The sequence below is a fragment of the Paramormyrops kingsleyae genome, chromosome 5, assembly GCF_048594095.1.
Source record: "Paramormyrops kingsleyae isolate MSU_618 chromosome 5, PKINGS_0.4, whole genome shotgun sequence".
Lineage (NCBI taxonomy): Eukaryota > Metazoa > Chordata > Actinopteri > Osteoglossiformes > Mormyridae > Paramormyrops > Paramormyrops kingsleyae.
This window is the reverse complement of record NC_132801.1, coordinates 10507817-10526821: the sequence shown is the minus strand read 5'-3', so window position 1 is coordinate 10526821 and position 19005 is coordinate 10507817. Positions and strand designations below refer to the sequence as shown.

Below are 19005 nucleotides of genomic sequence, written 5' to 3'. Positions count from 1 at the left end.
GAAATGTCCACCTCTGGATAGAGGCAACATGGACGGCAGTAATACTCTATAGCACTGCGTCGTGTTACGTTGCATGTCGGTCTTCCTTACAGCAGTCAGTACTGCAGTCTCAGTCACCTCACACTTTATAACGCAGCTGCCTGGACGAATCAGAACAAGCGACGTAGGAGAGCATCTAGAACTGCTGATACACTTTTATTCATGTGGCAGATGTGGTCCGAAGTCATGTACCAGAGAGGTGGCTGATGCATCACGAGCATGCAGGTGTCAAGAAGCCAGCGAAGTGCAAGAGCTGAGGGCTGACCAGATCCTGGTGCCAGTGTGGGGGGGGGGAATGCTATATGAACACTACTGAATACCTGAGGTGGAAATTTCAGGTCCAGAAAGTAAAAATACAGACCATGATTTTGTTTCAACCAACAGAGTCACAGAGCACTCAACTGGTTGAAACAAAATCTGGGTCTGAATCTTGCCTTTCTGGACCTGAACTTTCCACCTCTGCTGAATACCAGCCAGCCATCAGAAAGGCTGAACATGCAAAAATCACCCAGGAGAGAATCCAGTAAGAGGAAAGTGCAACTGCAAAAAAGAAAAAGAAAAAAAAGACACAAGGTCACCCCTCTGCCATCAAAATAAAATGACCGACTAAGACTGATCAGAACCCCAACCCAGAGAGCACCGCCGGGAGACAGAGAGATGAAAACACAACCAGGAATCTGTTTTGGAAGTTTTTAAATTTTATTTTTTAGTTTTTAAATGTTTTTGTTTTTTTATTTCCAAAAAAACCTGAGGTATTCACAATATAATGGCATTTACTCTGAAATTTACCAGGGGAAATAAGAGCAAAAAAAAAACAAAAAAAACAATTGAACAAAAGATGAATAAGAACCATCAAGACAAACAAGATCCTCACATGTAGATGTTAAAAACAAAATTTTACCCATGTTAAACATAATTCATGCGATCAAATGCTTTTAATGCAGCCCCCCTCCACACGCCCACCCAACATTAGCGACATCACCATTTAAACTTTTATATCCAAAACAAAACATGACTCCATCCTGTTGGCTATTGGGTGATTACAAATACCAGCCTAGCCAATCATCTCTCTCAAAAATATGGGAAAGGTTTTACCTGGACCTTCGTATATGATTATGGCTTGACGAGATGCTATGACTTTTGCTGTTATTGGCATTGTGCAGAGTTTAGTTTGTGTAGACAGGGAGCAACATCCCCTTCAAGGCATTAAGAGGCCGAAAATAGACAACAGCCCACACTGCATGTTTTCCAGTGACGGAGCGATGTGACTCCCACAAGGTATAATTACTATAGCAGATCATGTGACGCACTAAACAATGACACAGCTGGGTCCTAAATAGGAACTAAGGGAGACAGATGGATGAGCAAACATGCCATTAGACTTTGAGAGAAATGCGTGTAAAAGCAAGAAATATCTGACACACGCACATTCTCAGCTGACACCGCATGTGCGACTGGCAGGAAGAAGAAGAGTTTTTTTTTAAAGTAAGAAAAAAACTTGAAGGCTGACTAGACTAGAAATGACTGGCTCGGAAAATGAACGGGATGAAACCAGACCCAACAGGTCAGGGGAAAGTGTAGAGGAGGGCAGCAACCGTGTGTGTCCAACCAGGGCACCACGAATCGGCATGTCGTGTGCGGAGTGGAAAGATTCTTTTTTTTTTTTTTTACTGTGTGACAATGCCAACAACAATCATAAGACAGATCTTTTCAGTACGGGGGGAGGGGGAAGGGGGTGGGCTGCTCGCAAGGGGGGCAATTAGGTGAACGGCTCATGGGAGCCCAGAAAAAACAGCGGGGGGGGGGGGGATGGGAGCAAAAGCAGAAATGACAACGACAGTAATGGAGACGCGGCGCAAGGAAAAACAAACAGGAGCCGAGAGAGAGAGAAAATCCCCCAAAGAGAGAAACACGCCTTCCACTGGGCATGCTCCCCAAACGGACAACCTTTATTAACATTGTTTTGGCGTAAACTTCGCCCTGATTATAAATAAAAGGTTTGAGTGGGATGTTGGAGGATTAACTGCTGCAGCAGTAGAGGACATAAATCATCACATCGCCAAAAGCGGTGAAGGGGGGGGAAAAACTAAAGAAAAACGGGGGGGGGCAGAAGGTACAAATAATAATAATAACAAAAGACTATGCCACCAACTTACAGTAAAAATTAAACTTTATATTGCAAATAGATTAAAACCTCAGCAACATACAGAGATAAAAGTGTGCCTTTTCTGTTTACACATTTCAACTCGTTTTCAAAAAAAAAAAGAATATATAATACGTAAAAATTATAAATAGAGTTTTGTGTGCCCCCCCCCCCCCCAGTCATAATCTAAAAATCAATGGCAGTTTCATCAGTGACAATAACATGCAATTGATATACTTACAGCATTGGACTAGCTACCCAAAACTAACCCAGTCTACTGCCCTTAACCCCCCCCCCCCCAGTACAATCCTTAAATATTTGTCAGCTCATCCAAAACACAATGCCCCCCCCCCCAGCCACACTCTGTGGACTAGTTGAAGGCAAGATATCAACCATAAGGGGGGGAGGGGGGGGCAATAAGAGGGGAAAATAAAACAATAATAATAATAATAATAAATTTAAATACTGTTGTGTCTAACTCCAGTTTCACTGTGCATGAATATATACAAGAGGCTTCCATAAAGCAAGCTGACCAATTTGAGTAACTGCATAGTGAAAATGATATTTGGTTTACTTACAGATGGGGTCATGAAAATCAGCTCGGTGTCAGGTGTGGGGCGGGGGGGGGGGATGGGGGACAGCACGAGCCCTGGGCTGCACGACTCCAAACGGGGCATGGGGAGGCCGCTGCAGCTAGGGGGGCGTGCTCTCTGCCCCGTGTTCACACCAAAGCCATTTCCATCATTGTGCCCGACACCCCCCCGACACACATAAAAGACACACGTGTGCAGCGACACTCGGGGATCAGCTGAGGACAGCAGACACGCACACACACACACACGCACACACACACACTCCTATTTGTCAGGTATGACTCCATCTGCGAATGAATGAAAACACCCACAAAATACCTTTTTTTTTTTCGGGAGAAGAGAAAGCAGCTTTGTTTTAAATGAGGATCGACCTGGAGCGTGTGCACACGCGTGTGCGAGTCGCCCAGGGTGCAAGCAGTGAGAGAAGGCGCGCAGCGAGAGGCCGGACGTGAGCGCGACCGCGCGGAGCTGCTGCCGGTGGCCGGGGACAAGCGTCACAATCCGATTGGCTAAACCGCAGAAAGTCTCCGCCTGACTTTAATGCTCTTTAAAATATGGACAGAATCTGTATTTGGGGTTCTGCATGTTTCGAGACGGCAGGGCTCAGCCGTGTCAGCGCGATGGACTCCGGCCTCTCGCGGCGTCCTCAACACAGCTGGTCTCGCTTACACAGCCCCTCCCTCATCACTAGCTATAGATTATATATCTATATATATATATCTGTATATATAATCATTGTAGTTATAACAATTTTTTTTTGTATCTGTTTTTGTTGACACCTTTGGTGTGCACGTCACCATCTTCTCCCGCATCTAGAGTGCTATTTCAGGAGGCCCATTCAGACAGAAGGTAACAGACAGACAGACAGGCGGGCAGGCAAAAAGACTGGCTGACTGTCCAGCATCCTGGTCATTCACGGGCAATAAGCCCACAGGAGACCCGGGTGCGAGTTGCGCCATGGCAGCGAGCAGAAGCCTCGGCTGGCCAGTAAGTTTGAGCACCGCAGCGAGCCCGGCTAGTGTCACGCTACTGCTACAACTGTCGTTTCATTTCGCCCAAACGCTGTAGTGAAGACTGCAGTACATAACAAGAGAGCAGCAAGTTTCCGGTTCATAGCTGAATTTATGCGAGGCATAAAATGGTTAACAGACATTCTGTGAGCCTGAACAACCTCTGTGCAGCGCTCGTCCCAGGGCAAAGCCTGCAGCACCAGCGCTAAATGCCATTTAGCAGTCTGACACAAGAGGGCGCTGTTTGACAGTTAAAGATGTGCGGCTGACATCTGTGGATCAGCTCACGTCAACAGCTGCGCGGCCAAAATGTATGTGGGCTTGAATTAAAGCGAGCTCTGAGCAGACGTCGTGAACCTGACGGACTAGCAGTGCAGGTAAAATGTTTGATCACCCCAAGGCTGCAGTTATGATCATGGCTTGTGGTTTTAAGCTTTCCAACAGATCGCTGGCCTACTGCACCGGAGCGAATGAAAGCAAAGTGCAGAACACACCCTGTTCAATTTCATCACAGGCAACAGGCAGGTAGGCTCACTAAAAGTGGAGTGTTTAAACATTAAGTCGAGCATAATCTTACAGTAATCATGGGTATAGAGATCACCGAGGCCGCACACCCCCTTCGCCCCGCCTTTAATCCCACCCTTTGAGTCATCATTGCAGTATGAAGTGTATTTGTCCATATTTGGTCTTTGTGTTCACTTTGCATTACGTCACTTATTTGGCTTTTAAAAAAAATAATAAATTAAAATCATCCTTTGGGGACAAACACAAGACAGCAGCGTCTAAAGCAATAGCAGCAGCGTTGACAAGATAAATAATAAGAACATCATCAACAATAATAACGGCAGCAGTTTATTCTGCTCCACTCTACCAGCCAATTCAGTAAAACACGATAAAAACACTCCCGCTTCAGGCTGAGTCTGAGGTCTCCCAGTCTGACGTCTCAGGACACGCCTCCACTCTGGCCCTACATCCCCTCACCCAGCTCATCCCCAAACCCATCAGCCCCTTGCCAGATCTCAGCCCACCTCCTCCTGCGCTTCCTGGTATCGTCATCTCACTTGCTATTGTCCTCCTTGGTGCTACACCTTCTGCCGCTTCATCCACCAAGCTCACTAAGTCTCTGCCCACTGTAAGGTCCTCACTCCCACCTTCTACCATCTGAAGGTGTCCATCTGAACGACTTGCTTGATCCTCTTTAAGACGACCCCCCCCCCCCCCACCTCCGCACTGGCGGTTTGGCGCACAGCTATCAGAGGCGGCTTCGCCTCAGCTCGTGTCATGGCCTGACTGAACATAGGCGGATGTGGTGTGTAGTGTTGCCGCTCTTTGACGCCGTGGCCAGGATGAGGAGACCAGGAGAAGGTCCTGGTTGGCACTCCTTCTTCACCTTTCCCACAGTCCTTTGCCACAGGACGGTTAGACACTGCATTCACACCACTTCGCATCGCCCTCCGAAACCCCTGCTCCCGCAGTGAGCAGGAGGCTACGCTCTTCTCACAACGTCCCGTTTCCTCGTCTCTCGCGAGGGGGGGGCCGCGGGTCCTACACTGTCCTCTCTCTCCATGTACACCCCCCCATCCCTCTTCCCGTCCACCGAGCAGCTCCCCAAACGACTCCACACCTTTCGAAACCTCCCTTTTCTTCCTTTGATAGCTTGATGAAGGCTAAAAGACTAGCCTGAGTCAGGTTAAAGCCTTCAGTGCTGAGATACCTTTACCCACAAACTGACTTGGGCCATACTAGTGGAACAAAATTCTTCCCCCCAGAAAAATACACTGAAATCTGATCTACAGAGCGACTTAGTCCAACACTGCACATCTTCAGCAGACTGCCTGCGTATTGTGCGTCCTACAAGCACCCCCCCCCCCCACCACGAGTATTGCACATTGGCGATCACCCTCATTTGAACAGGCCCCTACAGCCATGCATGCTGCGTTTACAGTAGCTGAGCTCCACCGATAGCTACGGTGTGCCATGATCCTGCAAGAGCGGCCAAGTGAATGTGCCTTCTGGACAGTATATAGGTGGCTTTTTCTCCGCAGTGACCCATCTGAGGCACGGCGTCACTGCGGTGCGGCTCGAGCGCCTTACAGTGAGTCTGACTTTTTACAGAATGAGACGGGGCTGTAATAAAACCGGGTCAAACCAGGCATTACTGATTATGTCTGTGTGTCTGTGAGCTCATTAAAACCTACCTGTGACGGTATGTACATGGGAAATCTACAGGCCCCCCCGTGTGTGTTAGGGTTAGGCTACACTAGCAGGTAAGCACCACGGAGCGAAAGCTTCGTCAGCCAATCAGGAAGCCGCTAGCATTAGAGAGCTTCACCAGCCAATCAGGAAGCCGCTAGCAGTCGAGAGCTTCACCAGCCAATCAGGAAGCCGCTAGCATTCTAGAGCTTCACCTGTCTGCCCATCTGTTCCAGCACCGACTGGAGACCAGCATCTGTTTGTCTGTCTGTCATTCGGGAGACACCAGGGCCACCCCCCCCACACCTCCTTCCCCACCCCTCCCCCTCTGGGCCTCGGTCCTCCAGTCCTCCAGCTTGCTTGCTCGCCTGCTTCCCCGCCTGGCTTCTCCAGCTACCTGCTGAAGAGCGACTGCAGCTGATGCGGGCTGTAACACTGGCTGCTGCGTGGAGACTCGGTGCGCTCCATCACCCCCTGGAACCAGCCTGCTACGTCCACTTCCTGGACCTCGTAGCGTCGGATGAAGCTGTGCTCCTGCCGGGGGAGGGGGGGGCGGGCCATTAACGCGTGTGTACCAATGTGTACTGGCCTTTTGAGGGAATTTTTGGGGTTGGGGGGTATTGAGCAGAAGCAGATTACTTACAAGCAGCTTGTGATATTTTGGCCTTTTTCTGTGATCCTTCGTGAGGCTACAGAGGGAGGGGAAACAAAATCAGAATGATGCAAATCCTTCTAAACGCCACTGACTCACAAGAGTCACATGGCCAGAACATAAGGCCTCAACCACAATGGCTGCAGCCCGTTTGGACCTCTACCAAGCTACCAAGAACAGTTTATGGTTAAATTTACATCTTCCCCCCAGAAATACTGAAGCTCTGGAGCCGACGCTGCTAATGCACATCCCCCACTGTCACAATGTCACGCCTGAGAAGTCGAGTCACACGCGGGTGCTTCTCGCACCTGGAGCGGGAACGGCCCTGGCCAGCCTTACCAGTCTTTGACGAAGGACTGGAAGTCGAGGGAAAACCCCATGCTGAGTGGGAGCAGCGGCGGGTCCTCCTGCAGCACTTTGGTCAGCACCTCGAAGTCCGTCTTACAGTTCTTGTAGGGGAACTGCCCCGTGGCCAGCTCCACCTGCAGGGGGGTGGAGGGGGGCACAGAGGGGTCAGGGGTCAGCTTAGAAAACCAGAGAAATGAACATCCAATACTGGTGATGGCTGAATAAAGCCTCGTAAACCACTTTCTGTTGTTGTTGTTTTTTAACCCACTAGATGGCGCTCTTGTTTTACTTTGGGATATGAATAGAGCACCATCTAGTGGTGTCTGAAAATACAGCAACTGGTTCATTAAGCACCAATTGCCCATCACTATCCAGTACTGAACAAATAGGCTGTGAAATAATTATTAATTATTAATGCTAACGTTACTGATCCCAGGGGGAAAGTAAACAAATAGCAAGGACCAGAATGGGTGCAGTGCGGAGGTGGGGTGGTGGAGGTGGGTATCAGACAGATTGATGATGGAGGGGCATTTACCAAAGAGATCCCCAGGCTCCAGACATCTGCCCTGATGTCGTAGTCGGGCTTACTGGGGTCAGGAGGGTCTATTCTCTCAGGCTGTGAACAGAACAGAGTTAACAAGACCCTAGTGTTGGGGAAGCCCATCAGCCAACAGCAGAAAGGCCACTAGGGGGCGCCGCCCCCGCACGGGGCGAGGACTCACAGCCATGTAGGCAGCACAGCCAGCGCTGCGGGTCTTGGCCTTGGAGTCCACCAGGCGCCCACTGATGCCGAAGTCGCACAGCTTGATCTGACCCTTAGCGTCTAGCAGGATGTTGGATGGCTTGACGTCTCTGTGGATCACGCCATGCTTCTCCTTGAGGTACAGCAGCGCCTTCACAATCTGAGGGGCGGGGAGATGGCAGGTGCCATGAGATATCTACCGAGGAACCAGCGTGTGCTTCTTATAGGTCCCTGGGGGTGATAAAGGGAGAGGGACTCACTGCAACAGTCATCTTGCCCAGGATGCGCTCAGGAATCGGACCCTGGATCCTTTTCTTCAGCTTCTCGGCACACGTGCCCATCAGCTCCATGGCGATGAACACGTCGGTCTGCGGAAGGGAAAGTCAGAACCTGTTGCCGGGGTGACCGGCACACGTATGGCACCCCATGACTCTTTTGTTTTTAAGGAAGGCGCCGATGTCACAACCCACAACAAAAAAACAGCACGTATGCGTCTGTGTGCGTCTTTGTGTTTGTGTGTGTCTGGACTTGGGCTGTGGGCCCGGTCGCTCTTGTCCCCAAACAATGAGATGTTAGACAATCTCCGCTCCTCACGTTGGTCACTATGGCGCCGTAGCACTGGATGATGTATGGACAATCATGACTCTTCAGGACAACGTCCAAATCCATCAGGATCCTCTTGTTCTCGTCCTTGTTGCCCGTCCTTCGCATTTGCTGTGGGGACACAGACGAGAGCGAACAGACTGCTGTCATTGTAGCCACTAGGAGGGACGTCACTGCCACCTGAGTGGCCTCTGAAGTCCCACGGACAGCCTGAAGCACCTGGGCCTTTTATACTTCCTAAGACTCACAAAAAAAAAATCACAAAGCTAAATCTTTAAACTACAATGAAAAAGGAATTATCTATAAAAGGAAATCAGTAAGAGGAAAAGAAACTAAATCTAAATAGCTAATGTTGTTCCAAACAGACTGATACTACTTAAGGATCACGGTTTGGGGTTTTTTTTTCCCCCCCAAAGAATGTGTGTCACCATCTGGAGAATAACGGGCGCAGTTACTGGACAGCTGTGTCTCTGCAGTGCACTGGGCACCCCACTGGGACACAGCTGGTGTTGCCCTGATTGGATGGATCACTGGGACAAGAAAACTGCCGATCTCTGCCTGCGGCCCTTTAACTTTGCGCAAATAACTAAATAGCTAACATGATAATTTAACTGCTACGAGGTCTGTAATTTAGGACTTTGCTCAGCTGAATGCTTAATCACGACTATGTAATTAAGGGCTCGAACAGAAAACAAACAAACGCGATAGACTTACAGCCAAGGATAGATAACCAACAGAAATAGTGATGTGGTGAGATAGAGTCCCCCCACCTCCACCTCCTCCAGCCCCTGTGGGCACCCCCTCACCTTGACGGCGATCACATGGCCCGTCTTCTTAAAGCGCACCTTGAAGACCTGACCACAGGTGCCACTGCCGATCTCGCCCTCGCTGATCAGGTCGCTCACCTCCGCCGGGTACCGCTGGGGGGCGTGACACAGTGTGCCTTCAGTGCAAAGCGATCGCGTGAGTGGAAGGATATACCATGTAAACGGACCCCCTGCTGCCTCACCTGCCCATCTATCTTCAGGTACCCTGTCTGCTTCATGATCTCCTGGAGCTTCTGGTCGATCTCAGCACTGGTGGGGGGTAGATAAAACTCACATGTCACTTTAAAAGGATACAAAGCCCCTTAGTCTGGACTACTGAGTGAGCCGGCCATTTATTCATTTATGATTCATTTTAAATGCAAATTTAAAGAGGGTAAAAAAAAAACAGAGGACCGTATTGCACATGAATCATCCAGCAGGTCGAATCTGTCCAACTGTGTGTGGGCGAAGTTGCCGCGATGCGACACCATGCCAGCGGGGGCAGCAGACTACGTGGTAGAGGTGGTCATTTTGTGCTGAAATGTAGCTAGCACTTAGCATGTTAGCATCATACTTCTCCAGGCTCTTCTGTAGGCTGTACGGCGGGGTCGGCAGGGTCAGCATGTGCCGAGGCCGGCTGGGGTAGGCGTGGTGCTGGGGCGAGTTCTCCGATGATGACGAGCGGCTCCCTCCGTCGTTTGCAAGGGGGAGCTGTAGAGCTGAGCGCAAGGAATGAGGAACAAGATGAAGAATGGGAAAGAGAGGAAAAAGAGAGGAAAAAGACACGGGGGCCAGGGGAAAAAAAAAAAAATCAGAGCAGGAGAGAGGAATGAACCCTTAACAGTATGGCCATCCTCGATTAGACAAGCCTAACTGGTGTGAACAAGCTTTCAAACTTCTGTATTTCCAGGTAGCAGATTATAAAATGAAAGATCTGTTAAATTTAGGTCTTTAATTCAGCGCTGCACTCATCTCAGATTTTCAGACCACATGTGGCATCACTGTCAATTCAAAAACTTAATGAGACTTTAAATATATACGGTCTATTAATGGTGACTTGCATCATAACCTAGTTTAACATACCCAAGCACAACTAGTTGAGAAGAATAAGGTTGTCACAATCTATTTAAATGATTTAAAGTAGGTTTTTAAGTGTCAAATCAGCATTTAAAAAATATTTTATCACAATGGACTGAGCAACATTATTAGCATCACAAAACTGAAAGTCAAAGGGACAGTTTGTGTTTGAGCTGGGGGGTATTTTACAGGATTCATTTTTAATAATTTTATGTTATTGTTACACAGCTTCTATGCCATTTTTTACTTACAACAATATATTAATACTATAGAAATTCTTTTTGAGCTCCATGTCATCCATAACTAAGGTAGCAAATAGGAGTCTTGACTGGCAGTCCCAATGACAAATCAGGCTTTGAGCACTGAGGCACTGCTTAGCTGAGTGGAGCAGAAATCAGACAGGAAGCCCCGCCCCCAAAAGGAGCATGCCAAGTGGCACCCAGAGGGGTGAGCTGATCGAGTTTCCCCCCTACAGTAAGTGGACTGACCCCACCTTTTCACAGTAAACCAACTTAGTGGCGTTGCGCACACAAACACACACACACACCATGACAGCACAGGCAGATCAACCATTTTAGTCAGTTTAAATAAATAACTAAAACAGAACGTGCCAAACCAGCTTCAGAGTTAGTGTTAGCTTGTCCCAGCATGCACTAGGGAGACCGCATTCAGACACAGAGCAAGAATAGCTGCCCTCCTTCAGTTCATAACATGGCGCCTTCCAGTATAAACTTCCCTCACAGGACAGAAACCAAGTCCTGAGCTCCAGTGTCCTGCAAATTTACTGTGACTGACATTCGAACTTTGGCTACTTTCCCTGTCTTGCTGCATGTGACACTGGGGCTGTGATTTTCAGTGCCCCCCTTGCCTACAGGCAGGACAAACTGAGACGTCTACCTCAGCAATGCAGCTAGAGAGAGAATAAAGGGCTTGATACAGGCATGATGCCCTCAGCAATGCAGCTAGAGAGAGAATAAAGGGCTTGATACAGGCATGATGCCCTCAGCAATGCAGCTAGAGAGAGAATAAAGGGCTTGATACAGGCATGATGCCCTCAGCAATGCAGCTAGAGAGAGAATAAAGGGCTTGATACAGGCATGATGCCCTCACCAATGCAGCTAGAGAGAGAATAAAGGGCTTGATACAGGCATGATGCCCTCAGCAATGCAGCTAGAGAGAGAATAAAGGGTTTGATACAGGCATGATGCCCTCAGCAATGCAGCTAGAGAGAGAATAAAGGGCTTGATACAGGCATGATGCCCTCAGCAATGCAGCTAGAGAGAGAATAAAGGGCTTGATACAGGCATGATGCCCTCAGCAATGCAGCTAGAGAGAGAATAAAGGGCTTGATACAGGCATGATGCCCTCAGCAATGCAGCTAGAGAGAGAATAAAGGGTTTGATACAGGCATGATGCCCTCAGCAATGCAGCTAGAGAGAGAATAAAGGGCTTGATACAGGCATGATGCCCTCAGCAATGCAGCTAGAAAGAGAATAAAGGGCTTGATACAGGCATGATGCCCTCAGCAATGCAGCTAGAGAGAGAATAAAGGGCTTGATACAGGCATGATGCCCTCAGCAATGCAGCTAGAAAGAGAATAAAGGGCTTGATACAGGCATGATGCCCTCAGCAATGCAGCTAGAGAGAGAATAAAGGGTTTGATACAGGCTGCCAGGCGACGCCTATATACAGAGCCTGACAGCTTCTCCGATAACCAGCATTTTGTTGTAATGACACCTGCCTAGAAACAAAAAACACCAGTGAACAGCGATGAAGACACAGGGAAGAGTCCCAGGTCAGTAAGGCCTGGCCTTTCCTCCTCCAGCAGACCCGCTGGCCGTAGAGTCCATTAGTAAGTTAGTCACAGCAACATCTCTACACCTAGGTGCACAAGACAGACAGAAAGGCAAAAGCACACGGCAGGTGGACAGGCAGAGCGGATCTGTGTGTGAAGGCCATACACAGTCCCAGCCAACGGCCCGCCGACCCCCAAGGGTGGGGGGGGAGGGGGCTATAGATTGGTGAGAAGATCCAAAGTGAAGATGAGAGAGTCGTGCCTGAGACAGAGGAACCAGCCTCCAGGAACACAACGCCTGTGAGGCGGACTGGGACTGAGGATCAGCGGAGGCACCCGAACGTGTGGAAACGGGAACCTGAAGGGGCCCAGAGCGTCTGGGAGAAGCGACCGAGTCGAACGGCGTCCCGGGGGGCGGCCCGGTGACAGCCCGAGTGGATGGGGCCGTGCAGGAAGCTCCATGCAGAGTCTCAGTACAGCAGCTCAGGGTTAATAACCTCACGTGACCTCCACACACACGCACACACGTGAGCATGCCAGGAGGCTGCCCTGCCACTGACACCCATACAGGGGGAGCAGAGGAGGAATGGAGAAAGAGAGAAAAACGAGGGGAATAAGCCAAGACTGCTGAGAATGAGATGAGCGGGCGAGTGGGGAAGGCATCTATATGCAGTATAAACTTTATTCAGAGTATATATTAATTTTAAGTGAAATAAGTAATAAATATATATGGTGCAATTGAACTTGCGATTTATATTTATTGACTTAACTGCACTACTAGGCATAAATTTACTTCTGTAAGTAAAGTTAATTTTTTTATAAATAGATGGACAGAATTAAAGCAAACAAATGACAGGGTTCTACCACTACACAGAACCTCAGCTACAAAGGCTGCTCAGGGTAGGAGAAGCAATGGGGGTTAGCAGATAATTTGACCCGGGGGCCTTTGCAAGTTCACCAGTACCTTTCAAACTTTAGATGAGAGGGAGGAGGAGGGAGCCAGCGTGGGAGAGAGAGAGTGTGACAGGCAAAGAGGGCGCAATGGCAGGGGGGGGGGGGGGGGGGTAGGATGGTTGGAATGATACCTGCACGTTGGGAAGGGGCTGGAGCAGGACTGAGCTGGATCACGATGACTGGACACAGGGGAGAGAAAACACACACGCACATTACTATACTGTACATGGCGGAGAGTGCTTGGCGCGACCACACGCATATCACAGCTATATGCACGTACATCACTGTGCGTGACACCTGACACACACACGCATGCGCACACGAACTACACTGTGCACGGCCAAACTTGCTAGCTTCTGTATGCTCCTTGCTGAATGCTCATTACTGAACGTTGTCTTAGAATAAACCTAATAAACTAGCTTATACAAAACACACATACATTCAACAAACTATTCCTCAGCCAATAGAGAAATGACAGTTGTCATGAACATGACATGCCGCAGTGTTCCAGCACCATGTGGTATAAAACCCGTCTGCAGCCCGACCGCCTGGCTGAAATGTGAACTGTCCATCTTGCAGGATTTCCTCACACCTGATGTCACACTGGCTCAGCAGCTCAAAGGTCAGCGTGTGACATTAAACACACTTGAAATCTGTATCAATTGAACGTGGATGGAGGTTTTATCATGGCTCATTTCAGCCACCAGGTTCCCACAAACTGCCTTCAAAGTACCTCACAGAGAATGTTTCAAAACATACAGAAAATACGCAAAGAGGAAGCTGAAGATTACTTAGAAAGGATAAAACCTCGACCACTGGATGAATTTCTACAGTCTTAAACTGCAGCATGTTTTTAAAGAAGCCATGAATTTTGACAGTCATGGGCCAGATAAGTGCAAGATTCGAGGTTAGAAGATGGATGGATTTGACATTCAGCCAGTGATGTACATTAACTATGGACTAGAAGAGATTCACTGTGGAGGTACTGATTGACTTTCAGTGTTATCTTATGATTTTCCTTCAACATATTGATAAAACGTACACTACAGCGAAATTTGTGCTACGTGAAATGGGAATGTCAAATTCTTATACACTCATTTAGAATATAAAATGCACTATTCCCCAAAAAGAAAATGCCATTTATTCATAATTATACTGCAAATCATTTATACAGGGAGAATTTCAGAAAAATACCAGCAGACTGAATGGTAGAATTAGACCAATACATAAAACCATTATACAAACACTATTATACTCAAGACGACAATCACCTTCAACAACAAAATGGGAAAATAATGCACTACAGTCTGACAAATTTGTCACAAAGCAGTCAAATGGCAAGTGGCATCTGGCAACAAGCCATACAGAACCAAGGTGGAATTTAAATATTGAGAAGGCACAGTTCAACATCCATTCAGCACACAGCCAAGCAAAGTACTTCATCACAGGTATACATACAGGGACAACTTATACACACCAACTCAATCAGAGAGACATTGTTCAATTCCATGAACGATATATAGACTATGAAAAGCCATACATTGCTATAATGATAAAATATTGTATAAGATTATCATGCATTAGGAAAAAGGGCATCATATAGGAGAAATGCTCTGGTCATCAGGTTATCCGAGACATGGTTACAGTCATGATCATGTCTAATTGCTTCGCTCTCTTCACACATCACACTGAAGGCAACCGTAAGACGTCAGATTTTGCACGGCCTGACAAATACTCTCTTTCCTTTACGCAGAAGACCAACAAAGTTGGACATTTAATCCGCAAAGTCCAACAGCGGGCAGCTCAAAAACCGGTCACTTGGTAGATGACAGGACAGGGCCCCAGGTGAACAAGCCTCGGAGACGGGCGCCCATGATCACAGACACAGGGAATCACCCCCGGGCCGGAGCCGCCAGCCAAGCAGTCCCTGCCTAAGCGTGTCCCCTGTCAAACACCCCGCTGCTTCCTTACCAACAGGGCAACACACACGATCGGGGAAGAGACACAAGGCATTGGGATCACAGCCGGGTCTATATATAACCGGGCTGCATATTGTTCCTTATGGCAAACGGAGACCCGATGAGCTACAAACCGCCCCGCTGACTGACCGCCGGACAGATGGGGCCTGCTAATGCTGGCTAACTAACCCGACAGCAGAGCCCTTCCTAAGCAGAACAGCACACTGTAATGGGTGAATCACAGCAAAGCGCCCCCCAAGCGGCCCTTCGTGGGCGCTCGGTAACATCCGCGATGCTCTGGAGGACAAGGCTGCCGATAAAGAAGCCGAGCTCAGGTTTGTTTATATGTAGCTGGCTGGCCAACGATGTCTCAATTACACTCCCCCTCCGTCCCCTTCCCTCCCCTCCCTCTCGGCAAGTCCTTTCCTCGGCTATCCGCGATCTTCTTCGGGGACTCGCTTCATTCCTCTGTAACGGACACTTACTTGGCCTTGGGCGCGAACGCTGAGGACTCATGTCGATGTTAAGGTCGATACGTCGGCGGGCCTCCTTATTCTCCTGTTTCAGTTTCTCCTCGATCCGGGAGAGTCTCTGTTCCAGCGACGACATCTTGAAAAACTACGGACCATGGAGTACTGCGCCTACTGCGTCTAGCGTCGCTAGCGGACGACGGGAGCGTTGCATTGGCTGAGGCATGTCGGGATGTTGGAGGACCAGGGCTTCGCTGTAGTACCATAGAAACATCCCGAGTTGGAAAGTCCCTGCCAGCAGGTCATATGATGTAGCGTGATGGTGATGCCGTTCTGTATGTAAGGCTATAGAAACATTAATTAACGAAGTTATTGATTCCTGATTTATGGAATCATAATAAGGTTTTGATGTACTTATATGCATTTTTAATGAAAAAGATCGTTTTAATTACCACTAAAATCTCTTTATTAGTTGGTTATTGTCTCTCAATGTTCGGCCATCTCTCTTCTACTTCATCCATGACTTCTTAACTGGCAGGAAACAGGTCGTGAAGACAGGTGACCACATTTCAGATCCCATCTTCCTCAGCACTGGTGCCCCACAAGGATGTGTTCTCTTTCCCCTGCTTTACTCCCTGTACACAAACGACTGTATCTCACAATATCAATCTGTAAATCTCCTTAAGTTTGCAGACGATACCACCCAGATTGGACTCATAAAAAATGGGGATGAGTCCAACTACAGACAGGAAGTAAGTCGACTGGTGTCATGGTGTGATGTAAACAATTTAGACTTGAACACACAAAAAAACGGTGGAAATGATCACTGACTTCCAAAAAAAAAACCCCAGCACCACCTCCTTTGGTCATACGGAACACTACTGTGAGCAGATCTGAAACCGTCAAATTTCTGCACAACACCATCCAAACCCCAAACTTCAAATGGTACACAAATATCACCTCCATCACTAAGAAGGCTCAGCAGTGCCTATACTTCTTACATAAGCTAAAGAAATTTAAGCTGTCGCAGAAGCTCGTGGCTAAGTTCTACACGGCTGCAGTAGCATCAATTATTACGTCCTCCATCTGTGTCTGGTTTGGCTCTGCAACATCGCACTCTAAGAGGAGACTACGGCGTATAGTGTGATGTGCAGAGAAGATCATTAGCTGTCAGCTCCCCCCTCTTGAAGCATTGTACTCATCTCGGATGAAGAACAGAGCCAAAAAAATTATGTCTGACCCTCTGCATCCTGGCCACTTTCTTTTCCAGCATCTTCCATCCCAGTGAAAGCAAAGAATATGATCCCTGAGCACAAGAACAAATCGTCACCTGAACATCTTCTGCCCCCAGGCCATCGCCCTTCTAAATAAGGACCCATGAAAAACTGTCATAATGGAACCACACACTGTTCAAGCTTATATTTTAACTAACTGAACTCATCTGCACTGTACCTAAGCTCTTTGCACATTACATCCATCCATTATATATTTATTTTATTTATATTGTCCACATGCTTGACTCAGCATTGCACATCTCCTGTAAAAAAAATCCTTGTATCTGTACTTTTTAGATGTTTATTTGTATGTTTTATGTCATGATACCACCCGCACCAAAAGAAATTCCTTGTACTTGGCGAATAAAAAGATTCTGATTCTGATTATTATTAAATGTATGCAAGTAGCTAGGAATACAGAAAGTTAAACAGGTATAATTTTATTTTTTAAAATGTTAACATCAGTAATATTATTGGTGCCTTATACAATATTCAGTTTTTACAAAGGTTACCATAACCCTTATAACAAAAACCCATTTAACGGTAAAAATGTATATAAAACGGTAGAATTCCAAGTAGGTCTTCAGGATGTAGCAGGTGAAGTAATTGTGCATCGTTGTAGTCATTCGATTTCTGTAGGGTGGATTTACTTTATTTCACAATCCCTTTAAATTAAAGTTGAAAAAATAGTGGGAACATTGCCCTTTGTTGGCCCCTCTGTTCTCAACCCAGTTCTGGATCACAATGCGCACTGTTAAGTGATCCCTTTAATAGAGACAAAACTAGGACATTGAAATAACTTCGGTAGATCTCGGTCATTCTCATATAATAAGCAAATATATATATATATATATATATATATATATATATATATATATATATATATATATATATATATATATATATATATATAAAATATATATATATATAGACACACACACACGGTGCAAACTTTTGAACGCAGTGATAGCACTTCCGTTTTCAAACGTCGTGGTTCAGTATTTTCTTTGGAAGAAGTAGGTTTTTGATTGATTGTACAACCTCTTCTCCGTTCATGCTGCCCTCATGTATCCCAGGACATGAGATTAGTGGCCGTACCCCCACCTTTTCATTATGGTTTACTAGTGTTTCCTACCTAGGTTTAGTCACTGAGCATGAGAAACTGCGTTCAGCAGTTATACAGAAATCACTAGCTAACAAAGCATTGTTTCGTTTAGTAAGTATTGCATGTCTGTGGTCGCAGTCTGCCGCGTGTCAGATTTTTGTTTTCCCTTGTATTGTGGGAGTTTCGTCCGGTTTCCCAACCCAGCCATATACTGTTCAAGGTGCTGGTTCACGTCAGTGTGATAGGACTGTGATGTCACATCTCCCGTCTCACCCCCCATGCTCCTAGGTTTTTGAGCAGTTCACTGTTGCTTCAAAAATGCTTCTCCTTCCATAGACCGGCCAGCAAGAACTTGTCTGACATGGTACAGTTCAGTTACTGCAATCTTACTGAATTAATTTAAAAGTAATTAACTGAGTGTACAGCTCTATTATATTCTATATAAAGCAGGGTTGTCAACTTTGGTCAGCTGGCTGACGTGACATTTTCAATTTGAGACAAGTCTGCACACACATTTACATGTATGTAAAGTTTTATTACCTTGCAAATATTCTGTAGGGTTTGCAAACTACCCCACCGCTTTTGATGTAGTTTATAATGGAATAATATAGATTTCCTGTAATATTCCTTGCGTGAGAGTCAGAAAGTGTGTCACGCTAGAGTTGGCAACCCAAATTGAGCACTCAACTCACTCTATGTACCTAGTTTAGCCATCAGATTGCATGTGCACGTTTACAATGAATTTCCTTTTTTGGTTAACTAAAGCAGTGAATGAGCAAGTGTGTAGGTGAGGGTGAAAAACGTGGGTTTAGTGAACTGGACAGTCACCACAGCTTGGTACCTCAATTCAGGACGTTTTTTTTGTTCATACATAGAAGCTTCTTACTCTGCTCTGCGTTTTGTATAATTACACGTCAGGCAGAGCTGGCAGTCAGGGAAGGACACACCAAACTCCAGCCAGAAATGAAAGGGGGATCCCATCCATTACTGCTGAACTGTGCACGCTGGGGCTCTTTGCATCTGGTGGTGTGAGCCGTCTTGAGCCCTGTGGTGTTTATGTATTAGGTTTCTCTGTGTTTATCCGCATCAAGCAAACGTGTCTTTGGACAGGGCAGCGCGTTTCATCTTCCTGTGTGTAGGTGACTTAGGTTCATTTAGCACTTTTCATCAATACCTGGACGCATCATCACCAGTTAAGAGCGTAAAGGAGAAGGTAAACTAAAAAAAAAAATCAGCCCATTAG

General features: G+C 47.1%; 1 protein-coding gene across 2 annotated transcripts; it reads right to left on the bottom strand.

The window, feature by feature from the left end:
• Positions 1-717: 717 nt before the first annotated feature.
• map2k7 (mitogen-activated protein kinase kinase 7) lies at positions 718-15585 on the bottom strand. Of its 2 annotated transcripts, XM_023791924.2 has the most exons (12): positions 15399-15584; positions 13087-13134; positions 9704-9848; positions 9333-9399; positions 9130-9243; positions 8315-8434; positions 7981-8088; positions 7701-7880; positions 7514-7594; positions 6970-7112; positions 6622-6667; positions 718-6512 (listed from the first exon to the last, which is right to left on the bottom strand). In XM_023791924.2, exons 1-12 carry the CDS (start codon positions 15520-15522, stop codon positions 6372-6374), a joined length of 1317 nt encoding a protein of 438 aa, XP_023647692.1. In that variant the 5' UTR covers positions 15523-15584; the 3' UTR covers positions 718-6371. The 2 variants fall into 2 exon arrangements, with proteins under 2 accessions (XP_023647692.1, XP_023647693.1); XM_023791925.2 differs by lacking the exon at positions 13087-13134 and having other exon boundaries at positions 15399-15585.
• Positions 15586-19005: the final 3420 nt, after the last annotated feature.